This window comes from Sitophilus oryzae, unplaced genomic scaffold, assembly GCF_002938485.1.
Source record: "Sitophilus oryzae breed Bouriz unplaced genomic scaffold, Soryzae_2.0 scaffold_111_pilon_pilon, whole genome shotgun sequence".
NCBI classification, from domain to species: domain Eukaryota; kingdom Metazoa; phylum Arthropoda; class Insecta; order Coleoptera; family Curculionidae; genus Sitophilus; species Sitophilus oryzae.
This window is the reverse complement of record NW_022145749.1, coordinates 2,681,908-2,704,034: the sequence shown is the minus strand read 5'-3', so window position 1 is coordinate 2,704,034 and position 22,127 is coordinate 2,681,908. Positions and strand designations below refer to the sequence as shown.

Genomic DNA, 22,127 nt, shown 5'->3' with positions numbered 1-22,127 from the left:
CAGAATATAGGAAATAGTATTACAGGAAAAATAATAAACTGCAATCATAAATCTAGTGATAATAATTTTTGAAATGGATATCTTGTTAACAAAGGAGTTACAGGATAAGCTTAATTAATAGCTCATATAAATATGCTAACATTAGATAAGCTTATTTTTAAGTTCTTCCTATACGTTGTTAATTGATTCTTTTGCTATAAATATTTAATGTTTACAGTAATAACACGATATACTAGTCTAATATTGACACGCTCTAGATTTTTAACTTGGATCCAGTTTTGAGTAGTTTTTGGAAATAAATTGACGTCATATATTAATCAGATTCAATTAACTTCAATTATTGTTTTTTACTATTTTTAAAAAATACATTCCAGTAGTATATCGGTTTATACTGATAACACGAAATTATTTCACATTCATTAAATCAACATAGAGATTGGACATACATATTTACAACGTGAGAAATTCTATATAATATACAGGGCAAGTCTTAAATAACTACAAATATTTTAAGGTTGATATCTTTCGAACACGTCAATGGGTTTTTATTCGCGAAAAATGTTGAATATTTTGTTTCTAAAAAAATTGATTTTTTACATTTTTTTTCAGTTAAAAAACATTATTACTTGATAATATGGCAAGCAGTAGGTTAAGTTTAGAGGAATAAAAACAGAAAAAATCTAGTGGTTCTCAACATTTAAACTAGAAAATGTATTTTTTTATTTTCAAAATAAAATATCTCGGCCCATTTTGGATATATTTTAAAAACAACAAAGAGAAAATATATATCTTTTCACAATACACCAAAACACTTTTGCTTTTACACTGGACGCGCGTTTCGCTAACCATGTTAGCATCATCAGCAGATGATTATAAACTTCAGTTTATAATCATCTGCTGATGATGCTAACATGGTTAGCGAAAAGTGTTTTGGTGTATTGTGGTGATTTAGTGTTTTTATTTTGCTGTGTAACACCAAAGGCTCCAACCCTCAACTGTAATATATCTTTTATCGAGATGTACCAGTTCTGAAACTACCTGCATTTATTTAAGACTGACCCTGTGTAGAATTGGAACTTTCTTTACTACTGTATGCATATTTATGAATAACGTTGGTAGCTACCCATGATTCCTATTAGGGTTTGCGGAACCGGAACTGTTTGGAGCCGGAAATTTCGGTATCGCGCCTTTAAGGAACTGAGATTTTTCGGTTTTCTCGATACTTTCGGTACTAGATAATTTTTATTCATTGATGTTCCAGTTTGTCAATCAACAATCAAAGCATGGTTGTGAAAGGTAAAATCGATAAAAAAAAATTGAGTTTTTTAATGAAAATAACATCAAGTTTTATTAAGTAATCAGTCATGAGAAAATCAACGCACAAACCCGAACGCAAGCAAAAAAAATAATATAGGTAACTTAAAGTTCACACCAAACAACATAAACGAACTTACAAACTTATCTAAATTTGAATACATCTTTTAATTGAAAATGCAAAAGCCCATAAAAACATAACATGACAGACCGTATGACAGCGTCAAAGACAGCTGGAGAATGACAATCAATGATAATTTTGGCGAGGTCAATCTCAAGGCGTCATTTATTAACACTAATTCTATAAAGATTAGAACAGGATAGAACGTTTCCAGAGCCCTACTTCAAGAAACCTACAAACCTATTTCAAGAAAGTTACTTTTCTCGAATTCTAAACTACCCATTTTAAAAATCATTTTGACTCAGTTTAAAAATAAAATACATAAATTAAAATACATATATATATTTGGGACAAGTAATACTTAAGTAAGTCGTGACTTACGAATGCGAAACCTGAACACTTAAAACGCACATCATAAGGAAACTGCAGGTCGCACAATACTCAATGGAACGAAAGATGCTGGGAATAACCAAGAGAGATCGTAAAAGTATAGATGGATACGACAAAAGACCTAGGTAATAGAAGTCATCCACAGAGTCAAATCCCTCAAATGGCAATGGGCAGGACACCTGGCAAAAAGAACGAACAACAGATGGACCACAAAAATTGCAGCATGGTACCCACGAGGAATTCACAGACCTAGAAGAAGACCGAACCTGAGATGGGACCATGATATTACGAAATTTGCAGGGATAACTTGGGCCCGCATACCCAACAATAGACAACAATGGGTTCAACTCCTGATCCAACTACAAAGAGAGTATCTAAATATTTGAGAGAGGCTACACCATAATTGGAAATGTTTGAACAAGCTGAAAATGATGATAACGACGTATATTTCAAAATAGAACAGAAGTAGGAACAATAAGAAATAGCATTGCTACTTATTTAGAAGAGTTTGATTTCGACCGCTAGAAAGTATCAAAGGAAAAAGTATCTACAACAAAAAAAAGATTTTTTAATTATTGTTACTGAGACCCAAAGCTTTCGGTTGGAGACCCAAAAAACCGGGAATTCCCGGTACTTTCGGAACCGCGATTTCCCAGTTCAGTACTCCAATTCCTATAGTTCAGGATTCAATAATGCAACCTGTTGTTGGTTGATATTTTTTGATTGCGCACTTACTTAAATTTATTATTGTTATATATTTTTAATGTCGCGTATAGCCAGTATAGAATATTACAATCTTACCGACATACATAATGATGGGGTCAACTTTCGTTTAGCTGAAATCAGTTATTAGAAAAAAAAAAATTGTCTTTAAAAAGCTACTGTGAACCACGGTAAAAACACAAATTTTCCTGCGGAAATGCGTAATTTCCAAATTTCACACTTTAGAATAACTGAAATCTGCTATAAAATAATACATTTTGCGTTTTATTTTTAATATTTTTCTGAACATATAAACACAAAAATTTTCCTGCGGAAATAAGCTGTTTTCATTTTCTAAGGAAATTTATTAGACTTTAGAATAGCTGAAATCAGTTATATAAAAATAAATATATTTTTGCCTTTTAGAAGCATTCACGAATTGAGGAAAATAAAAATTTTCCTGCGGAAATAAACTGTATCTATTTTCTGAGGAAATTTAATAGACTTTAGAATAGCTGAAATCAGTTATATAAAAAATAAATATATTTTTCCCTTTTAGAAGCGTTTACAAACTCAGCACCCCTATTCGTTCCCGGGTCCTGTAAGCTTCTAAACTGAAAAATGTATGAAAAATAAAGTGCACAAAATGACATTGACATATTTCCGCAAGAATTTTTTTGTATTTTTTTGCTCGTAAAGGCTCGTATAAAACAAATATAAGTTCATTTTTCATGTAACTGATTTCGGCTATTCTAAAGTCAAAGCATTTTTTTATGTAAAATAAAAATAAAAAAATTCCGCAGACACTTTTTTGTGTTTTTATGTTTAGAAAAATGTCTAAAACACGCCCCGAAGACTAGTTTTGATGTAACAGATTTCGGCTATACCAAAATCCGAAAAATGAAAATGACGCATTTCCGCAGGAAAATTTTTGTATATTTTTGTACTCCTAATTATTGTTATTATTAATATCACTAAGTAACGACTTTTTTCTACTTTTCTACTTGACTAATCATTGTCTTACACGTAACCATATCTGACATAAATTATTCTTGTAGAGCTTCTTGCTTCGAAGCGATGCAAGCAGCGAAAGACACCCATCCCTGGTTCGGTATCGAACAGGAATACACACTACTGGATATGGATTTGAGGCCTCTGGGTTGGCCTAAGAACGGGTTCCCCGGTCCACAGGGGCCCTACTACTGTGGAGTAGGCGCCAACAAAGTCTACGCTAGAGATATTGTTGAGTCTCATTACAGAGCGTGCTTGTACGCTGGCATCAAGGTTGCTGGTACTAATGCAGAAGTTATGCCCGCACAGGTAAATACAATTGTACTTTAATTTCCTAAAATATCAGGTGACAACAGTTGAAACAAAAAATGAATGAATATCGAATGATGTCTACACTGCATGAAAAACGAACACATTCAAATTTTCATATATTTTAATATTCAATATATTTTATTCTAGTGGATCGAAACTGATGATTTTTTGAACAAGTCGTATCTAAATTGTTTGAGTTTTTAGCCTGTTTTTACATTAAAAATTAAAGTCCTAGGGTTTTATACCACTTGCATTCTCTGTTACTGAACTAAAATGTTTACATCTATCTACACTCTACTACTACTACTTAAAATTTTGATATATTTTAAAGTTCTAGTGGGCCGATTTTGATGATATTTTAAGCAGTATGTAGCTAAATTATTTGACTTTTTAGTACATCTTTCTAAATTAAAAATAAGAAAATGTTGCTTTTTTGGTGAAAGTTTCAAACACTCTGTGGAATATGTTAAGACAGCAACGAATTTCAAAATATTATTTTATCATGTAGGTACAAGGTACATCCTTTCTCGATACTTTGTTTTTCGGTTCATCGGTTCATAATAGCTTTATTTTTGTTGGAGCTATTCGCTTTTGAAGAAGACACTAAAATTTTGCGTAGAAGACACATTCATTTTTATTATGGTGCGTTTAGACTTGAGCACGCACGAGCTGAGAGTGCGCGCACGGCATTCGTTCGGCTCCGTTCAAATTAAAAACTTATTTTTCCACGAATGAAGTGATCCATTTGTGCGCGCACAGCAGAGTTGTGTTGGCGAAAATAATGGAGGACCAAGAAATAGTCGAGGCTGCAGTCATTGTTATGCACAGCTTAATTATTAAAAAGGGGAAAAATCGAAAACATCGTTGCTGGTGGCAAACCCAAATTTTTAGAAATCGATATAATTTACTGCAACAACTTAGTGTCTGAGGAGGGCGGATCAGTTCAAAAACTTTACAAGAATGACCAGACCCGACTTTGATTATTTACAAAATTTAATAACACCAAAAATTACGAACAAAAGCTACAAATTTTTTGAATAGCAATTTCATTAATATCGACATATTCAATATTAATTTTATTTACAAGATCTTGCCATGCGTTTTTTTATTTTTTAATAATACAAAGAATGTTTAACATCCCATAATATAGGCAACTTTTCATATTCTTCAATTAATAATAACGAATATTCATTGATCCACTCCATAATTTTAATAAAGAAAACGAAAAAAAATCACACACGCACGCACGAACGCAGACAAAACAAATTGCCGGTACAAACTGAGCGTTCGCGCACAATCCCTTTGAGCACGGACCAAAAACCGACACCAGACGGCTCATGTTCGCGGCTTCTCGCGCACAGACAGATTCAGAGTGAGCGTGCGCGCACAGCCGTTTACACTTGAGCATTCGCGGAGGATAAATGCGTGCGTGCTCAAGTCGAAACGCACCAGTAAAACCAACCGATCCTAAAAATCCAAAATGATTCTCGTTTTGAAAACTACAGTTGCTGTTTTGTCACGATATTGTCTGTTCGCTGGAAATCCGCCTTTATTAATATCTAAATTTTCTAAAAGATTATTATATTTAATATACTCTAATCCGTAGAACACCTTGTATAAACGTTTATTATTGCATTTGCATAAGTTAGCTTCCGAAAAAGGCAAATTGACAATTATTGTTAAAATAAAAAAGACCGGTTTTTCTACATTAGTGGATTAGTAAGATTGTAGTTAATAATATAGATAAGTCATTAATTAAAAATGACAATCAATAAAAAGATACGTTTTTAATGGATGTGTTATTATGTAACACAATAATTAATCAATATTCCTAGACGAAAGTTAATTTTTTATAAACAGCGATCGATTATTTATAAAGCCGGTCTGAACACAGATTGTATTAAAAATTAACATAGCAGTGAAACGACATTTGGACTTATAGGCTTATAATTTATTTAAGTTAAAGTCCGCTTATATGACACGCATCACATTAGTGTATCATAGAATACAAATAGAATTTTATATTCCTCTATTTTTCTAATAATTGCTAGAACTATCGGCGGATTTTAAGAACTTTTATATTTAATAGACAACTATGGTGAATTTGTTTGATGTTGACACGGCATAAATATTATTTTTTATACTCAACTACCCTATTATAATATATGATTACACTATTATATGTATACGAGGTATTACGAAAGGCTCCAAATCATATGAGTATGTCACTTGTCACTTTAAGTGATGATATTTACTCGTAAAAGTGACAAATCTAGCTTGTCTAGCTTCTACTTCTTGGGGTGCCTCTTCTCAGCGAAGATTGGCGATAACCAGAGCGAATTCTTCTTGTCCTTCTGCTGTTCTGACGAGTCTTTGGACATTCATTCCTTTCAAATCCCTTATGTTGCTCATCCACGACATCTGTCTACTGTCTGGACCACGCTTCCCTTCAATTTTACCTTTGATGATAAGGTATAATAGATTGTATTTGTCGTTCCTGAGAATATGACCAAAGTATCCTGATTTTCTTTTCTTTATTATATTTAGAAGCTCTCTCTCTCTCTCTCTCTCTCGTGGGTTCATGCTATGTAGTACGGAGTAATTTGACATGTGCTCCGTTCAAGATATCCTCAGCATCCGACGAAATAACCACATTTCAAGGGCTTCTATCTTCCTCATTGTAGTCATTTTCAGGGTCTAGGATTCCATTCCGTATAAGAGCACAGAATAAATGTAGCACTTGACCATACGATATCGGGTGTTCAATGTTAACTCTTGTTACAAAAGAATGTTGTTGTTACAAAAGAACGTTTTGAGGAATGTGCTACGAGCTATGCTAGCTTTAACCTCTACAACTTGATCCGAATCCTCAGTGATCTAACATCCAAGATACCTGAATTTGACTACTTGTTTGACTTAGGTAGGCTCTGATTTGTTTGATTTTTCTATGTGATTGTGGTTTACTTTTATGTTTGTTGGCTGAGATGTCCTTCTTTAAAAATTACCATGACTTTGGTTTTTTCGAACATTGATGTTTATTCCGTATTCGTTCTCAGCTACTATAATTCTATTCAACAGCTCTTGTAAGGCAGCCTCTTGTCTAGTCTTGTCTAGCTTATTTTATACAATAATTTATCATTTTACAATTTAGTATATTTAATGTTTGTACAGGGGGAGTAAGAAAATACCCCAGAGTATTTTTAATAGAAATATGCCTGTAAACAGTTTTTAATATTTATTCTATGATTTAAAATCGTGGTCTACAAATAGTTATTTAAGTTTTTACATAGTTTTGCTCATTAGCATTAAAATGACATTTCTAAGCGCATTATTTCATGCCAATAAAAGATAATTTAAAATTCCTTGAATCAATTATTAATATTTTTGTTTACAAGTGTTAAATCTTAGAACAACTACAAATTACGCACGCTTTTTAACAAATATCACTTCTAATATAATCAACGAAAACGAATGAATATTCACCGGAATTTCAGCACCTTGTTTATAAACAAGTACCGTCATCAGCTGATCCTTATTTACATTTCATCCTGAGAACTTTGATTCTCTTATAAAACGTACGTGTTTGAAGAATTTTCTGAATTACTGAAAACTATAAAAGTTATATTCGTATTCGTGGCACGAATCCAAGTTTAAATGAATAGATTCCACAAAATTATCTTAGCTTATTATCTTGCTAAAAAATTTCGCTTTCGATGACTCGAACATAATACATTCTAAAAAACATAATTTGCTACCAGTTTATTTAAAATATCAAGCAAGTTACTTTGAATGGTAAAAAAATTGCATTAAACCGACTTTCTATATTTTTAAGGTAGGTCTGTAAGTGTTTATTTTTAACCATTTAGTAACAGATTGGAATATTTGTAATAAGGGGATTTTCACAGACAGATGTAGATATTGATACTTGATTCATTGGCGTACTTATATATATAGTTTGATTTTCTAGGAGACTTGTGTTAAGGAATAAAGGTGTTTTTAATTTTTTTGAATTTAGTATAACTAAGAAGATGTTTACAGTAATACTGAGTCTGTGGTCGGTTCTTTGCGAAACACGCTTTTAGGTATATCATATTTAATGGGAGTAACTTTATCTCTTTCTTTATCTTAAAACTAACCGTCTGACTACACTGTAACGGTATATATTTACTATGGGGGTGGGTTTAAAGGAATTTACAATAATATAATAATAATAAATGGGTTTAGAAATTCTTGTTGGTGGTTTACATTATTATCGTTTTTGGTTTGGCATTTTATTTCTCTATGTAGTAATTTAATTATTGAATCTTCATTAGTAGTGTGACTATTTAATACCGGGTGCGTCTCAAAAGTGGCTCACCCCTATAACTTTTATTTTTTGAGATAAAAAAACGAGATTTGGTACATACCAAATCTTACAATACCAAAATACTAACATTAGTATATGACATAAATTGGGATTGATTGACGTATTCAATTGTTTTTGGTCACTTCCTGTTTCACAGGAAATGACTACTACTTTTGATTTTTAAATGCCATCCCCGGTATATTTTTACATTATTCGATAGAAAATGATATTCTGAATAGGATGATGTATCATATGTCAACTTTTGACATTCTCGCTTAATAAAAAATCATATTTTAAATCTCAATCTAGAGTGCCATGGCTATGTTAAAAACACTAATTCTTAATCAAGGAGCCTTAGAAAAATAGATTTGATCGTCTAATGTTTTTGGTATTTTGTCCTGGCCGGTTAAAAAATGCCCAAATCGTATTTTTAATCATATCTCAGTTTTTTCAAATGGAATGAGGGTAGCTGATTAGCATATTTGGAAAAAGCATTTTTTACGAATAATTTGATACCACACACTTGGTACTTCAAGTCAAATTTTTGTTACGAACCGCAAGTTATAATTTCAAATAAACCATATGCGAAAATGTCACAAGTTGACATATGATATGTCATTCTATTCAGAGTGTTATTTTCTATCGAATAAAGTAAAAAAATACTGAGGGTGTCATTTAAAAATCAAAAGTTGTAGTTTGGTTTCATTTCCGGTGAAACAGGAAGTGGCCGAAAACAATTGAATACGTCAATTAATCCGAATTTATGTCATATACTAATATATCAAATCTCGTTTTTTTATCTGAGAAAATAAAAAAGTTATAGGGGTGAGCCACTTTTGAGACGCACCCGGTATACAATGCGTTGCTTGACCAGAACTTTCGTGGAGATTATTAATACATTTTTTCCACAACTCGTCTATAATTTGATTATTATACATGAGTTTATGAAATACTAATAATATTCATTATTCACTACTGAATAATGGTTTTATTATTCACCGCTTCCACGGATATCTCGATCCAAACTCCAAACAAGAGCTGTGCTTGATCCAATCCGGCTTGGAATGCGATTGTACGTTAAAGCTAAATTAGTTAGCTACCTAGTTAAAGAAAATTTCAGTGTTTTGTTTCCATGTTACTCACTCGTTTTACTCGTTCAATATTTTTCTGACATTAAAAATAAAAACTTATATTAATATTATCTAAATTTTTTTGATAGTGCTGAATAAAGTATAGTATTTTACTCATCCGCGTGAATAACAACCACAATTATAGGCTCATTGAATAATATACTATTATAATATTATGTTCTTCCTTATATCTAAGATTGTTGATTAGCCAGACGGTTAGTTTGAAGAAACTCTTAAAAAAGGCCTAATTACAAACCGAAACATATGCTGAGATAAAGTTACTCTAATTAAATTCGAAATATATCTACCACCCTAAAAATATTTGCTTTTTTATAAGACGCACTCTGTAGGTATAGTTTATGAAATAAAAAAGATTGTTTCCATATACGCGGTCTCTATTTCGCTGTCGCTGTGTTTTCAAGGAACGTAAACCTCCGCGTAAAACGAGGGACCCTTGTATGACATAAAATTTTCCAAACGATGCTATAGCTAAAAATGCCAAGGAAAATATTGTTTTATAGTTATCGTCGTTAGACACTTGCCCAGTTTAATGAACTGTGTATTTTTAAATCGTTGGGAAAACGGGAGATAAGACGCACTAAATTAATGATGTTTTGTGCCATCACGAACGATTTAACACGATGTGATTCCTACTTTGCAATAATATTTTCTATTCGTCTATTCAAGCAAATGTTCTTCTGAATATTTAAAGAGTAGTTACGATTATTTGAATCAAACTGAACCAACATCTACAGTAACCGCTAAAAAGTTTGCATCAATGTTGGTATAATTGTATTTACTAGTAAAAATTCTTTAGTCGGAAATCTTAGTATATATGTACATAAAGCAAAATTAAAAAATACTTATATATTTATTCAATACGAGGGAATCTACTGTACTTTGTGATTTTTTAACTGTTTCGCAGTGTATTGATGAAATCTAAAAATGTGAATTGAGTACTGTGTACGGTCAATTTTAGTTTTTACAATGTAGAATGCAGAACGATAAACTGTGTAAAGGTTGTTACTCTATTCCATAAAAAATGTTAGTAGAATGTATTTTTTTTATGGAGGGGAAAATCTTCAAAAGACACCCGATGTTGGATGGTCGTAGGCCGTGTCGGGTTTGTACCGACTAAAAACCTCCCTTTGCCAATCCATGCTCCACGTTGGAACTGCTCTCGCATTACTTCAACGTGGTAGCTGGCTTATTATTCCACTTGTCCCAAAGTTCTCATTTCCTGTTCCTTGGTCCTAATGATCGTCCGTACAACATTATAGGTCATCTTCCATTCATTTTCTTCTCCCATGATGTCCAAGGCAATGTTTTCCAGAGTAAACCGCCTCCTCAGTTCCTTCTCATATATCTCTCTTGCGTCGTACCAATTAGGACAGGCAAAAATATTTATCCGTATTTGCTCTTTTCCTTTTATATAGGAATGCATTGAAGCAGCCGTGCCCTGAGAGGGCCTGAGTGAGATAGTAGTCGACCTCTCCCTAGCGCCTATTCTGCCAGTTGCTAATGTTTGTGATGATCCTGTGTGTCCATCGGCCTTTTGTACTAGTCCTCCACCGCTCCTGCCAATTGGCCATTAGAGAATTTCGCGCCGTGGCTCAGTCCTGTCCGTTGTATATGTTGGCTCTTTCATTGATAAGGAGGTCTATGGGTGGTTTTGCAGCTATCACTTCGACTGCCTCAGCTGAGATTGTCCTGTAGGCCCTAGTTACTCTAATGGACATTAGCCTATGAACTCTGGTGAGTTTCCTGGTAAGTGCCTTATTATTCGTTGCGTTATTCCACACTGGTGCAGCATAGAGTATCTGGGATTGCATTACACATGCCAGTGTTTTCCTTTTCGATTCGCTTGGACCAGTTATAGTTGGCATAAGTCTGGAAAGAGCGGACATTGTTTTTTCCGCTTTTTCTATGGTACGGTGTCCGTGTATGGAGAAAGTGAGTTTGCTGTGCAGCCACACCCCGAGATACTTTAATGATCTACCAGATACAATTCGTGTTCCAAGCAGGTTAAAATGCACTGGTTTCAACTTAGTCCTTTTAGTCAGGAGGACCGCTTGCGTTTTTTCCAGTGCCAGACTGAGACAATTTTTGTCCATCCAGTTTAAGACTCTCATTGGACCCAGATTAGCTTTTTCCATGAGCCAGTCCTCACTCCTATCAACTGTTACCATTGCTATGTCGTCTGCAAATCCAATTAGCGTTACGTCCTTTGGCATCTCCATTCTCAATAGATCGTCATATAAGATATTCCACAGAAATGGCCCAAGGACTGAGCCTTGAGGGACGCCACTACTCAGTTCTAAATTCTTGGTTGCGTCTTCTTACTGCACAATCAACTCACGCTGACGAATATGATTTTACCAATGCCAGAAGGCTTCCATTTATTCTTCTTCTCCTCAACTTGTCCAGAATTAACTGTCATGAAGCACTGTTGAATGCGTTCTTCACGTCCAGTGTGATGACCGCACATATTTTTTCATTTTGGGAGGAGTAGTCCCATGCTCGCTTTGCAATTTTGATTATTTCAAGGACTGCATCTACCGTTTGTCTACCTTCCCTGAATCCATATTGGTTTCCAGCTAGGCCATCCGAGTATTTAATCTCTTTTTTTAATCTTGCTAATAACAAGTGCTCGTATAGCTTGCCTTCCACATCCAAAAGGCATACAGGTCGGTAAGAGGAGGGATCTTCGGGTGAGTTCTTTCCCTTATCCAGGAGTATTAAGCGGGCCAGCTTCCACTGCTTCGGAAAAGTTCCTATTCTCGCCAGTTCATTGTAAACATTTAAGACGTATTGAGCCTTCCTCTCGACAAGGTATTTTAAAATCTCTGGTGGAATGTTTCCGGGTCCTGGCGCCTTATTATTTTTGAGTTTTCTACAGTCCAGATATATCTCCTCAATAGGGAAATCTACGAAATCGGGGGATTTAACGACGTCAAAGCACACCTTATCGTGTACTGGGAAAAGGTACGCAACCACTTTGTCCGTCGTGCATGCAGGTAGTATAGGCTGTGGGGGACATCCACAAGTCCTTTTCATAACTATTTGATAGCCTTTACCCCAGGTGTCAGGGTTGTCTGTTGTCTTCGCAAATATCTTTCCACGATGCTTGCTTTGCTTTTCTAATGGCATTTCTGAGCCTTTTCTTGGATGCTTTGTACTGCGTTTGTAGTTGCTGGTTTAACGCCGTTTGATTCCTCCGGTTATTTCTCGTGAAGGCTCTCGTGATACAGTCCCGTGTCGATTGGCCCCTAGAAGGGCCGTTATTTCTACTCTGAGATCTCATGACGGTACTCTTTGCTTTGCTGGGAAATCCTCTAAGAGGTTCAGCAGCCAATGTGTAGACTATTTTGCCGTGAGGTTATCACGTTGCTCAGGGTGCACCACGAGGAGGCTAGTCTACGTAGCACCCCATAATGACCAGTTGTTTGTACTCTCTCTCTCTCTCGCTCTCTTTCTCTCTCTATCTCTCCCTCTCTTTTGCCAGATCATTTGGAACGGACCAGAATAGAAAAGATTACATATCATACAATCACGACATAACTGAATGAATAATCTAAAATTAGTTTGGACAAATGACGTATAGATAATACCCAGAATAATGTCTATGTAGATAAACGCTAGAATTGTGTGTCTAGACGCTCAGTACTTATAAGTGATATTCTCTTTTTTATACACTCAAAAAAAAAAACGAAACGGAAAAATTTTCGGTCAAGTTTAGAATGTTATATTTTTTTATTTTTAGCCCTATTTCCTTGATTTTTTAGCAAACGGTATATAAATATATCTACTTTAATTCGTAAACTCAGTTTATTATAAACTTTAGTATTTGACTTATTATACAGGGTTAATCGAAGATTTCTTTTTACCCTATCTTTAAAAGCATATTTTCATAAAACACTATTTTTCAGTCAGAACCATGTCTCCTGAATATTTTGTTTTTGACTCATGTCAGCACATGCCTTGGTTAATTTTTAAGGGCAAAATGAACTTGCCACAAACATTTTGCAATCTTTTCAATTATCGTTACTTTTTGGTGTTATTCTTCATAATGACGAGGTGGCTTTGGTGATTATTGTTGTGTACGATTGAATATAGTCCTTAGTGTTGAAGATAGTTCAAAGTAATAAATTTTATATATTTGCAGCCTCATTAACAGTATGAACCGACGTCTACAGACAGTTATAATACGAGCCCTGTCTCAGTGAAATTGGCCCAAACAACCCCCCAAAACATTATATACGTGAATTTATCAATAAATTGAACACATGCGTTTAAATAATATCAAATGCATCTTCCAACCAGATGGGGTCTGTCATACTTACGGCTAAAAGGTATAAGATTGGATGTTAGAAAACAATATTTTACTCTTAAAATGGACGTCCAGAAGCCCAGATTTGTCGCTGAAATCTTGTGGCATATCATGAAGAAAGGTTCCAGAATTGCGAACGCGTCTTCAAGAAATTTAGAATAGATTTACGTCAATTGACTGCAAAACATTAGTTGATACTATGTCAAGACGTATCGAAGCAGTAATCACTCGAAAAGTCGGTTCAAACAGTGCCAGTAGTAATTTGATGTTATTTGGTTTCGTTGATTTGTTTTAATTGACACTATTTTTAATTTGTGACACATGTTTTCTCATTTTTTCTCAATACATACAAAAAATTAGTATTTTAGGTTACAAATGAATAAAAATATCGTATGTTATAAGAAATCTATACTAATATATAAAATCCTTAAGTGACTGACATACTGATTAATCACGATCCTGCTCAAACCACTCAACGTAAGAAGCTCAATTTTGGCATACAGGTTGATTCTAGGGTGTAGAGGTTCGATAAGAAGGGATTTTTCGAAATTCCAATTTCAAGAGGGTGAAACCACTCCTCAAATATTACAATATTTTTTATTTAAAAAACGGTCAAGTTTCCGAAAAAACGCTTAAACACGTATATTTTATTTTGTTTTTTTTACATATTTTAAGATTTTTTAAAAATGTTTACAGGGTGTTTCGAAAAATCTGGTCATTGATTAATCACGATCCTGCTTAAAGCGCTTGACCTAAAAACTTGATTTTTGGAAAACAGATTGACTTTAGGGTGTAGAGGTTCGATAAGAAGGGATTTTTCGAAACTCAAATTCTAAGGGGGTGAAACTATCCCTCAAATATTAAAATATTTTTTATTTAAAAACCGGTGAGATTTTCGGAAAAACTCTTAAACACGTATATTTTATTTTGTTGTTTTACATATTTTAAAATGTTTTATAAATTTATACAGGGTGTTTCATAAAATATGACCATTGAGTAATCACGATTCTGCTTAAACTGCTTGACGTTTAAAGCTGATTTTTGGCAAACGGATTGACTGTGGAGTGTAGAGGTTCGATAAGGAGGGCTTTCTCGAATCTCAAATTCCAAGAGTGTGAAAACGCCCCTCAAATATTAGATACAATATTTGTTATTTAAAAAATGGTTAGTCTTTCGGGAAAACGCTTGGACAAGCATAATTTATTTGGTTTTTTTACATACTTTGAAATTTTTTAAAAAATTATACAGGGTGTTCCAAAAAGTTGGATATTTTCTTAACCACGATTCTGCTTAAACTGCTTGACGTGAAAAGCTTATTTTTCAACGAGATGAAAAGAGATAATCAACGAGATGAAAAGAGATAGAATGGAAATAGTCAATACCCTCAAATATTACCAAATTATATAATAATATCGCCATATTGTTTTTTCTCATTCTGACATAAATGTGAGAAAATTTTATCCAGTTTGTATGTCAATGGAAATTCTTGCTTTGCTTTATCATCACCATTACAAATGATTAATTTGACGCGAACGAAGTCGCTGGTACACGCTAGTATATTATAGTTTTTGATATTTCTCATTAATTTGGCAAATCTCTCTAAAAAAAACATCGTTTTGGTGGTTGGGCCAATTTCACTGAGACAGGGCTCGTAGCAGCCGAGGGAGGCAATACAAATTATTAGACTATTTTTTACAAGTTTTTTGTTTGTTTATACGCTTAGTTATTACAGGTATTTTTTTGATGTCCTTATAGTGCTACTAATATTAATTAAAACCAAGCCTGTATCGTTGCTTTTTAACGTTTTTTTTTTTAATTTTATTACAGAGTTCTAATCAGTGTTGATTTTACATTACAATAGTCACTAATGCCACCTCGTGATATTAAAAAATAACATCATAATGCAATGATAGAGAATTGAAAAAAATGCTAATTGCAAAGTTCATTTTGCGCTTAAAAATTAACCAAGGCATGTATTGACATGAGTCAAAAAACAAAATGCTCAGGAGACATGGTTCTGATTGAAAAACCATGTTTTAGGAAAAGTTACTCACGAAATTATTGCACAGGGTGTTAAGGTTAAAGTAAAAAAACAAGCCTTCAATTAACCCTCAATAATAAGCCAAATACTAAAGTTTATAAAAAACTGAGTTTATAAATTAAAATTGATAGATTTATACAGGGTGGTCCGAATTGTATTCCGGAAACTTCGGCAGCATATTCCGCAGATAAAAATAAGTAAAAAAGTTGGTATAAATATATGTCCTAAAATGCTTAATTTCGGAGATACAGGGTGTAGAAGTTTCATTTTTATTTCAATTTTTTCCAAATAGTTTCTGAAGGACCGTCAATATTTGGTTGAAAATTGGTGTCTGGAAGTTTCTTGACATGAGAAATTTGATTTTTATATCAATATGATTCCTATTTGTAGGGGGCGCCACCTACACGAGTTTTAACTGTTTTGAAGAGTAATAACTTTTCGTCCGCACCTGTATAAAACTACTAGGTGAAAAAATATACATTTCCGACTTTTTACGTAAAAAATATCTCTTAGTAAATAAAACACTAAATCACCACAATACACCAAAACACTTTTCCTTTTACACTGGACGTGCGTGTTTTACACTGGATGCTGTGTAACACCAAAGGTTCCAACCCTCAACTGTAAATGTCTCTTAGTAAAAATCGCTACGAGCAACTGTTCTCAAGATATTTAGAATGGAAATAGTCAATACAGATCATCATTATTGACAATAAACACGCTAAGTAGATAGTTATTTGACTGAAATAATAAATTTGTAAAATTTTTACTTTTTTAAATTAATTATATTTTTTTGTGAAAAAATGTTAATAAAACAGCTTCTGTTGAACTTTTGGCACAAAATATTTAAAATTTATGATTTCAGTCTAATAACTATTTAGTCAACATTTTTAATTTATGTCAACGATGACAGGTATTGATAATTTCGATTCCAAATATCTTGAAAACCATTCCTTGCAGCGATTTTTACCAAGATATATTTTTTACGTAAAAAATATTGTAAATGTATATTTTTTTACTCGGTAGTCTTGTTCAGGTACGGACGAAAAGATATTACTCTTCAAACCAGTTAAAAATATTTAGGTGGCGCCCTCTACAAGTAGGAGTCATATTGACACGAAAATCAAATTTCTCATGTCAAAAAACTCCCAGACACCAATTTTCATCTCAATATCGACATTAGTTCGGAAATTATTTGGAAAAAATCGAATTAAAAATTAAACTTTGAATTAAAAACCAAACCAAACCAAACCAAACACCCTGTATCTCCGAAACGAAGCATTTTAGGACATACATTTATACGAACTTTTTTACTTATTTTTACCTGCAGAATATGCTGCCGAAGTTTCCGGAATGCAATTCGGACCACCCTGTATACAGTTTTCTAAAACAATAATAAAAATAGAGGAAAAAGTAAAAAAAAACATAACACTTTGAACTTCATAAAAAAACTTTCTGCTAGTTGGTTTGTTAGCTCCAATGGTGATGTTATTCAATGCAATTGTACCTACATGTTTTGAAACGAACGATAAACTATATAAATTAACTTCCTACTTGCCGTAATTGGTGTTTATTGAAATAATAGACATCTAAACAGTTGAGAGTCGTTTCATATAAATTACGTGGAGGTCTAATTATAGTGGAATATTTTTCTCACAATAATTGCGTTAGATAAACAATGTACGCTGTAGATTGTGTTACATATTAAATATGTACTATAATAATTTTATATTTACAAAAGGTTTAATATTTTTAGAATATCTACGTAATATCATCTAATATTTAATATTTATATTAAATTACTAGCGTGTACCCGCGACTTCGTTCGCGTCGAATTAATCATTTGTAATGGTGATGATAAAGCAAAGCAAGAATTTCCATTAACATACAAACTGGATAAAATTTTCTCACATTTATGTCAGCATGAGAAAAAAACAATATGGCGATATTATTATATAACTTGGTAATATTTGAGGCTGGATTTGAGGGGTAGTTTCATCTCGTTGGAATTTGACTTTCGAACAATCCGTTTGCCAAAAATAAGCTTTTTACGTCAAGCAGTTTAAGCAGAATCGTGGTTAATCAATTACCTAACTTTTTGGAACATCCTGTATGATTATTTAAAAAATTTCAAAATATGTAAAAAAAATTATGCGTGTCCAAGCGTTTTCCCGAAAGACTAACAGTTTTTTAATTAACAAATATTGTAATATTTGAAAAACTCACCGGTTTTTAAATAAAAAATATTCTAATATTTGAGGGGTGGTTTCGCCCCCTTAGAATTCGAGTTTCGAAAAATCCCTATCGAACCTCTACACCTTAGTCAATCCGTTTTCCAAAAATCAGCATTTTACGTCAAGCGCTTTAAGCAGGATCGTGATTAATCAATGACCAGATTTTTCCAAACACCCTGTATATATTTTTTAAAAATTTTAAAATATGTAAAAAACAAAATAAAATATACGTGTTTAAACGTTTTTTCGGAAACTTGACCGTTTTTTAAATAAAAAATATTGTAGTATTTGAGGGGTGGTTACACCCCCTTGGAACTGGAATTTCTAAAAATCCCTTCTTATCGAACCTCTACACCCTAGAATCAACCTGTATGCCAAAATTGAGCTTCTTACGTTGAGTGGTTTGAGCAGGATTATGATTAATCAGTGAGTCAGTCACTTAAGGATTTTATATATTAGTACCTATAGATAATAGGAACGACAGTACCAATTTAAAAATAAATATCAGAAATATAAAATTTTAAATGCTGAACACAACATAATATATTTTTATTACTATTGACTAATGATTGATTATAACCATGACACTTTCAATTTTAATAACTCAACAAATTTCATGTTTCAGTGGGAATATCAAGTTGGACCTTGCGAAGGTATTTCGATAGGTGACCAATTGTGGGTTTCAAGATATATCCTTCACAGAGTTGCAGAAGATTTCGGTGTAATTGTTACCTTTGATCCTAAACCTATGGAAGGAGACTGGAATGGAGCTGGCGCTCATACCAATTTCTCCACACAAGCCATGAGAGAAGATGGAGGTATTTTGTAAGTATATCATAAGAAATTTGATCTTATACAGGGTGGCCAATTAGTACGAGGAAGTCCAAAATTGTCGTCGTTGTTTTGGTTTGGTTTGTGTAATTGGAAGGTATGAAAAAAAGTTTTATACAGATATTGCAGAGTTTTAGAGGGAAATATTTAAAAATATTTTGTTGTATACAGCGTGTCCCAAAAAGATAAAAGTATAAATCCGCTAAGGAAAATTTACATTATCTTATACAGGGTGGCACCTCTCATACGACGCGGAGGTTCTGAAGAGAACGGTAGTTTATTAGTAGGTTAAGTAGGTTAATTGAAAGCATTTTATAAAAACATATAGAGTTCTGCAAGGTGTCCCCAAAAAAAGTTACGCTTCAAAGTTGTTTTTTTTGAGGGTTTTTTTGTAATTGAACACCCTATATATTAATTGATTTTTTGATTTTACGAAAAAAAAATCTAGTAGTTTCATTGAAGAAGCATATGCCTAAATTGTAAGGCATTTGATATATTTCACATTTTGTGAAAATGGAGAATAAATTTTAAATTTAAATAGCAGCTACCTAAATAGAAATTTATTTCTATTGTATGTTTAACTGAATTAAAATTTGACCCGAAAAGTTATACAGGGTGAGACAAAATTAATATTGAAGCAATTTACTCCTTTATTTTAAACGGAACATCCAGTATATTATTGCTGTATTCAATGGAGAATTGATATATCTTCAAAATCCTATTAAGGTTGCCTACCCCTTAGATAAAGATATTCTTAGATATTTTAATTTTTATGATTTTGCAATAGTAGATCTTTATTATTTGGGGAAATCTAGGTTGCTGTGATTCCTTAATTTAACAAAAAATAAGGATGTAAAATAAAATATTCAACGGTAATAAGAAGATACACATTTAAAACATATTTTAATTATTATAGGATTAAAACTACCGTATGATAGAAAAAAAACGGCGTATATTAATATATACGCAATACTATAAGTTAAAAAAAAATGTCATTTTAACAGAACGTCAACGGTTTCTTGTAGACGTATCTGTTTTAAAAAAGTAAAGTGTTCTCGAATAGTTGAATTTAAATAAAATAAAATATTTTAAATAGTTTTTTTCTTTATTCTTTGTATTTTTTTGCTTCCGACGACGGAAAGAGATAACTTTCCGAAACGTTAAGGATTTTTTTTCTTTGTTAGGCAAATTTGCATTACCTACTATAAACATAACTTCTGACAAGCAGCATCCGTTTAGGTTTAACGCAGAAGTGTTTACAAAAAATAATTATTTTATTTTGTAGATTTTCTTGCAGTGCAGTGGCGAAATACCCATAAAGGATTTTTTTGGAATAATAAAGATCTACTAACACTAAATCATAAAAATAAAAATATCTAGGAATATCTTTGTTTTATGGGTAGACAACCTTAAGAGTATTTTGAAGAGACATGAATTCCCCATTGAATATCGCAATAATATGCTGGGTGTTCTATCAATTAATATATATAGCGTTCCATTATTATCGTGTCGATATTGATAGGTATAAAAATTATATTATCTTTTAGAATCAAAAGATAAAAATTATTATTATTATTAAGTATTGACTTGACACCTTGGCAACGCTCATGCTCACTGGTATTGTAAATTTATATAGTATGTACCTAAATGAAGTGTTTTTTGGGTAAAGGGGGTAATTTCTCCTCTGGGTAATTTCCTTCAAAGTTATTTGAATATACCTATGAAATAAAGCGAGTTTGTAATATTATTGACATTTTAACACCCAATATATACACAATACTAAACAAACTAAAAACGATTTTGTGTGTGTATACCACTAACCAATTTGCATTAGATAAAATAATTATTTGTGTGTTACTCACAGGGTTTTCACTTTTTTTCAGAAAAAAATCTAGCATATATATTTTATAAGAAAAGAATTAAAATTCATTATTAGTAAGTAATGCATACTGTATGTTTTTGTACACAAATTGAGATTTAGAGATGTATGTTGTGATTCCTCTTCACTCTATACTTTTTCATTGAAGGAAATTATAGAAAAAATACCATTCTGTTTTATATTAATTATGAATATAAAAATATATTATCTATAAACATCTATTCTTTATTTACCACCCGAATTTTTTGCACTTATTTAGGTGTACATTTTATAAAATTGGCAAGTATCAAAAAAAATGTAGAAATTAAAGATTATTTGATACAGTTGTTTAGTTGAAGACATGCCAGGAAAATACTTCTTAGATTCGTTCGAAAAGAGTTCTTAATTTTGTTCTCAGATTGGTATTTTGTCAACATTTCGATTAATTCACTGGGTGTTTCAAAAAACATGTGCCATCTCTCGTGGGGAGATTCCTCACGTAAAAATAAGATTTACTTTTTATATCAGCATAGGTCCAATTCTGCTTCTTTGTTTCGTAGATACAGGGGTAAAATCTATTTTTTTTTTCTATTTATTATAATTTTCTTCCAAATACTTTTAATGAATTGAATGCTATAGTGAAATTTATATTACAATTTCTCTATACAAATTTCCTGAAGTAGAAACAAAAAATTAAAATAACTGGGAAGTCCCCTCATAACATTATTAAAGAAATTTATATAATACCACAATATAAAAGCACAAAGTTATTGCGCGTCATTACCACAATAATTGTACTTAATATACATTTTTAATATTCTATACATGATATTGTTTAATTACGTCCAATTTTGGTTAGCGTAGAAAATAGTTGCATATAAAATTTCAGTAAACTACCTGGAAATAACGAGCTACAGACATGATACGACTACAACCTTGACATTACTCAGGCTATGTTCCCTTTTGAATGTGTTTACCACACTTTTAAAATTGGAATAGCCTATCTGTCTATGTATGCTGTTCGATTTCCTAATCAGTTCAAACATTGAATATTTAAAATCTTATTTTTGTGTTGTGATTTGTTTTTAGTTGGGATTAATAATATCCAGTACAATATTAAGCCGTATTGTATGATATTATTTTGTTTTGTCAAAACAGAGATTAAAAAACGTTTAATTATTTAAACAGAGCTTTACAGAATATCTATTATCAAATAAATTTGCGTCATTATTATTGTCTGTATCATCTGCTGCAATATTTTTGAAACCACATATAGATAGGTATATCAAAATATTTATTTTATTATGAAGTGTTAGAAATTTTCCCGCGATTCAACAAGATTAAAATTAACACCATCATTTTGATAAATAATTACGAAAAACAATTTTTTTTTTAATTAACCAAATTTGTATACAATATGAGGCCGGATTGTCTTTACAAGAGGGAAAACGTTTTTATTTTTAATAATAAAAAATGGTTAATCCCGTTTATACTTTTCCAAATTTTCA

The 22,127-nt window shown here is 32.3% G+C and overlaps 1 protein-coding gene across 4 annotated transcripts in view; it reads left to right on the top strand.

Annotated features, from left to right (window-relative positions):
• LOC115883894 (glutamine synthetase 2 cytoplasmic-like) overlaps window positions 1-22,127 on the top strand; it is a 56,595-nt gene that overhangs the window by 31,782 nt on the left and 2,686 nt on the right. For all 4 annotated transcript variants that reach the window (XM_030902318.1, XM_030902322.1, XM_030902320.1 and 1 more), the window contains exons 4-5: window positions 3,586-3,847; window positions 18,556-18,755. In XM_030902318.1, coding sequence (XP_030758178.1) covers window positions 3,586-3,847; window positions 18,556-18,755 — 462 coding nt within the window. The remainder of the gene's footprint in view (window positions 1-3,585; window positions 3,848-18,555; window positions 18,756-22,127) is intronic.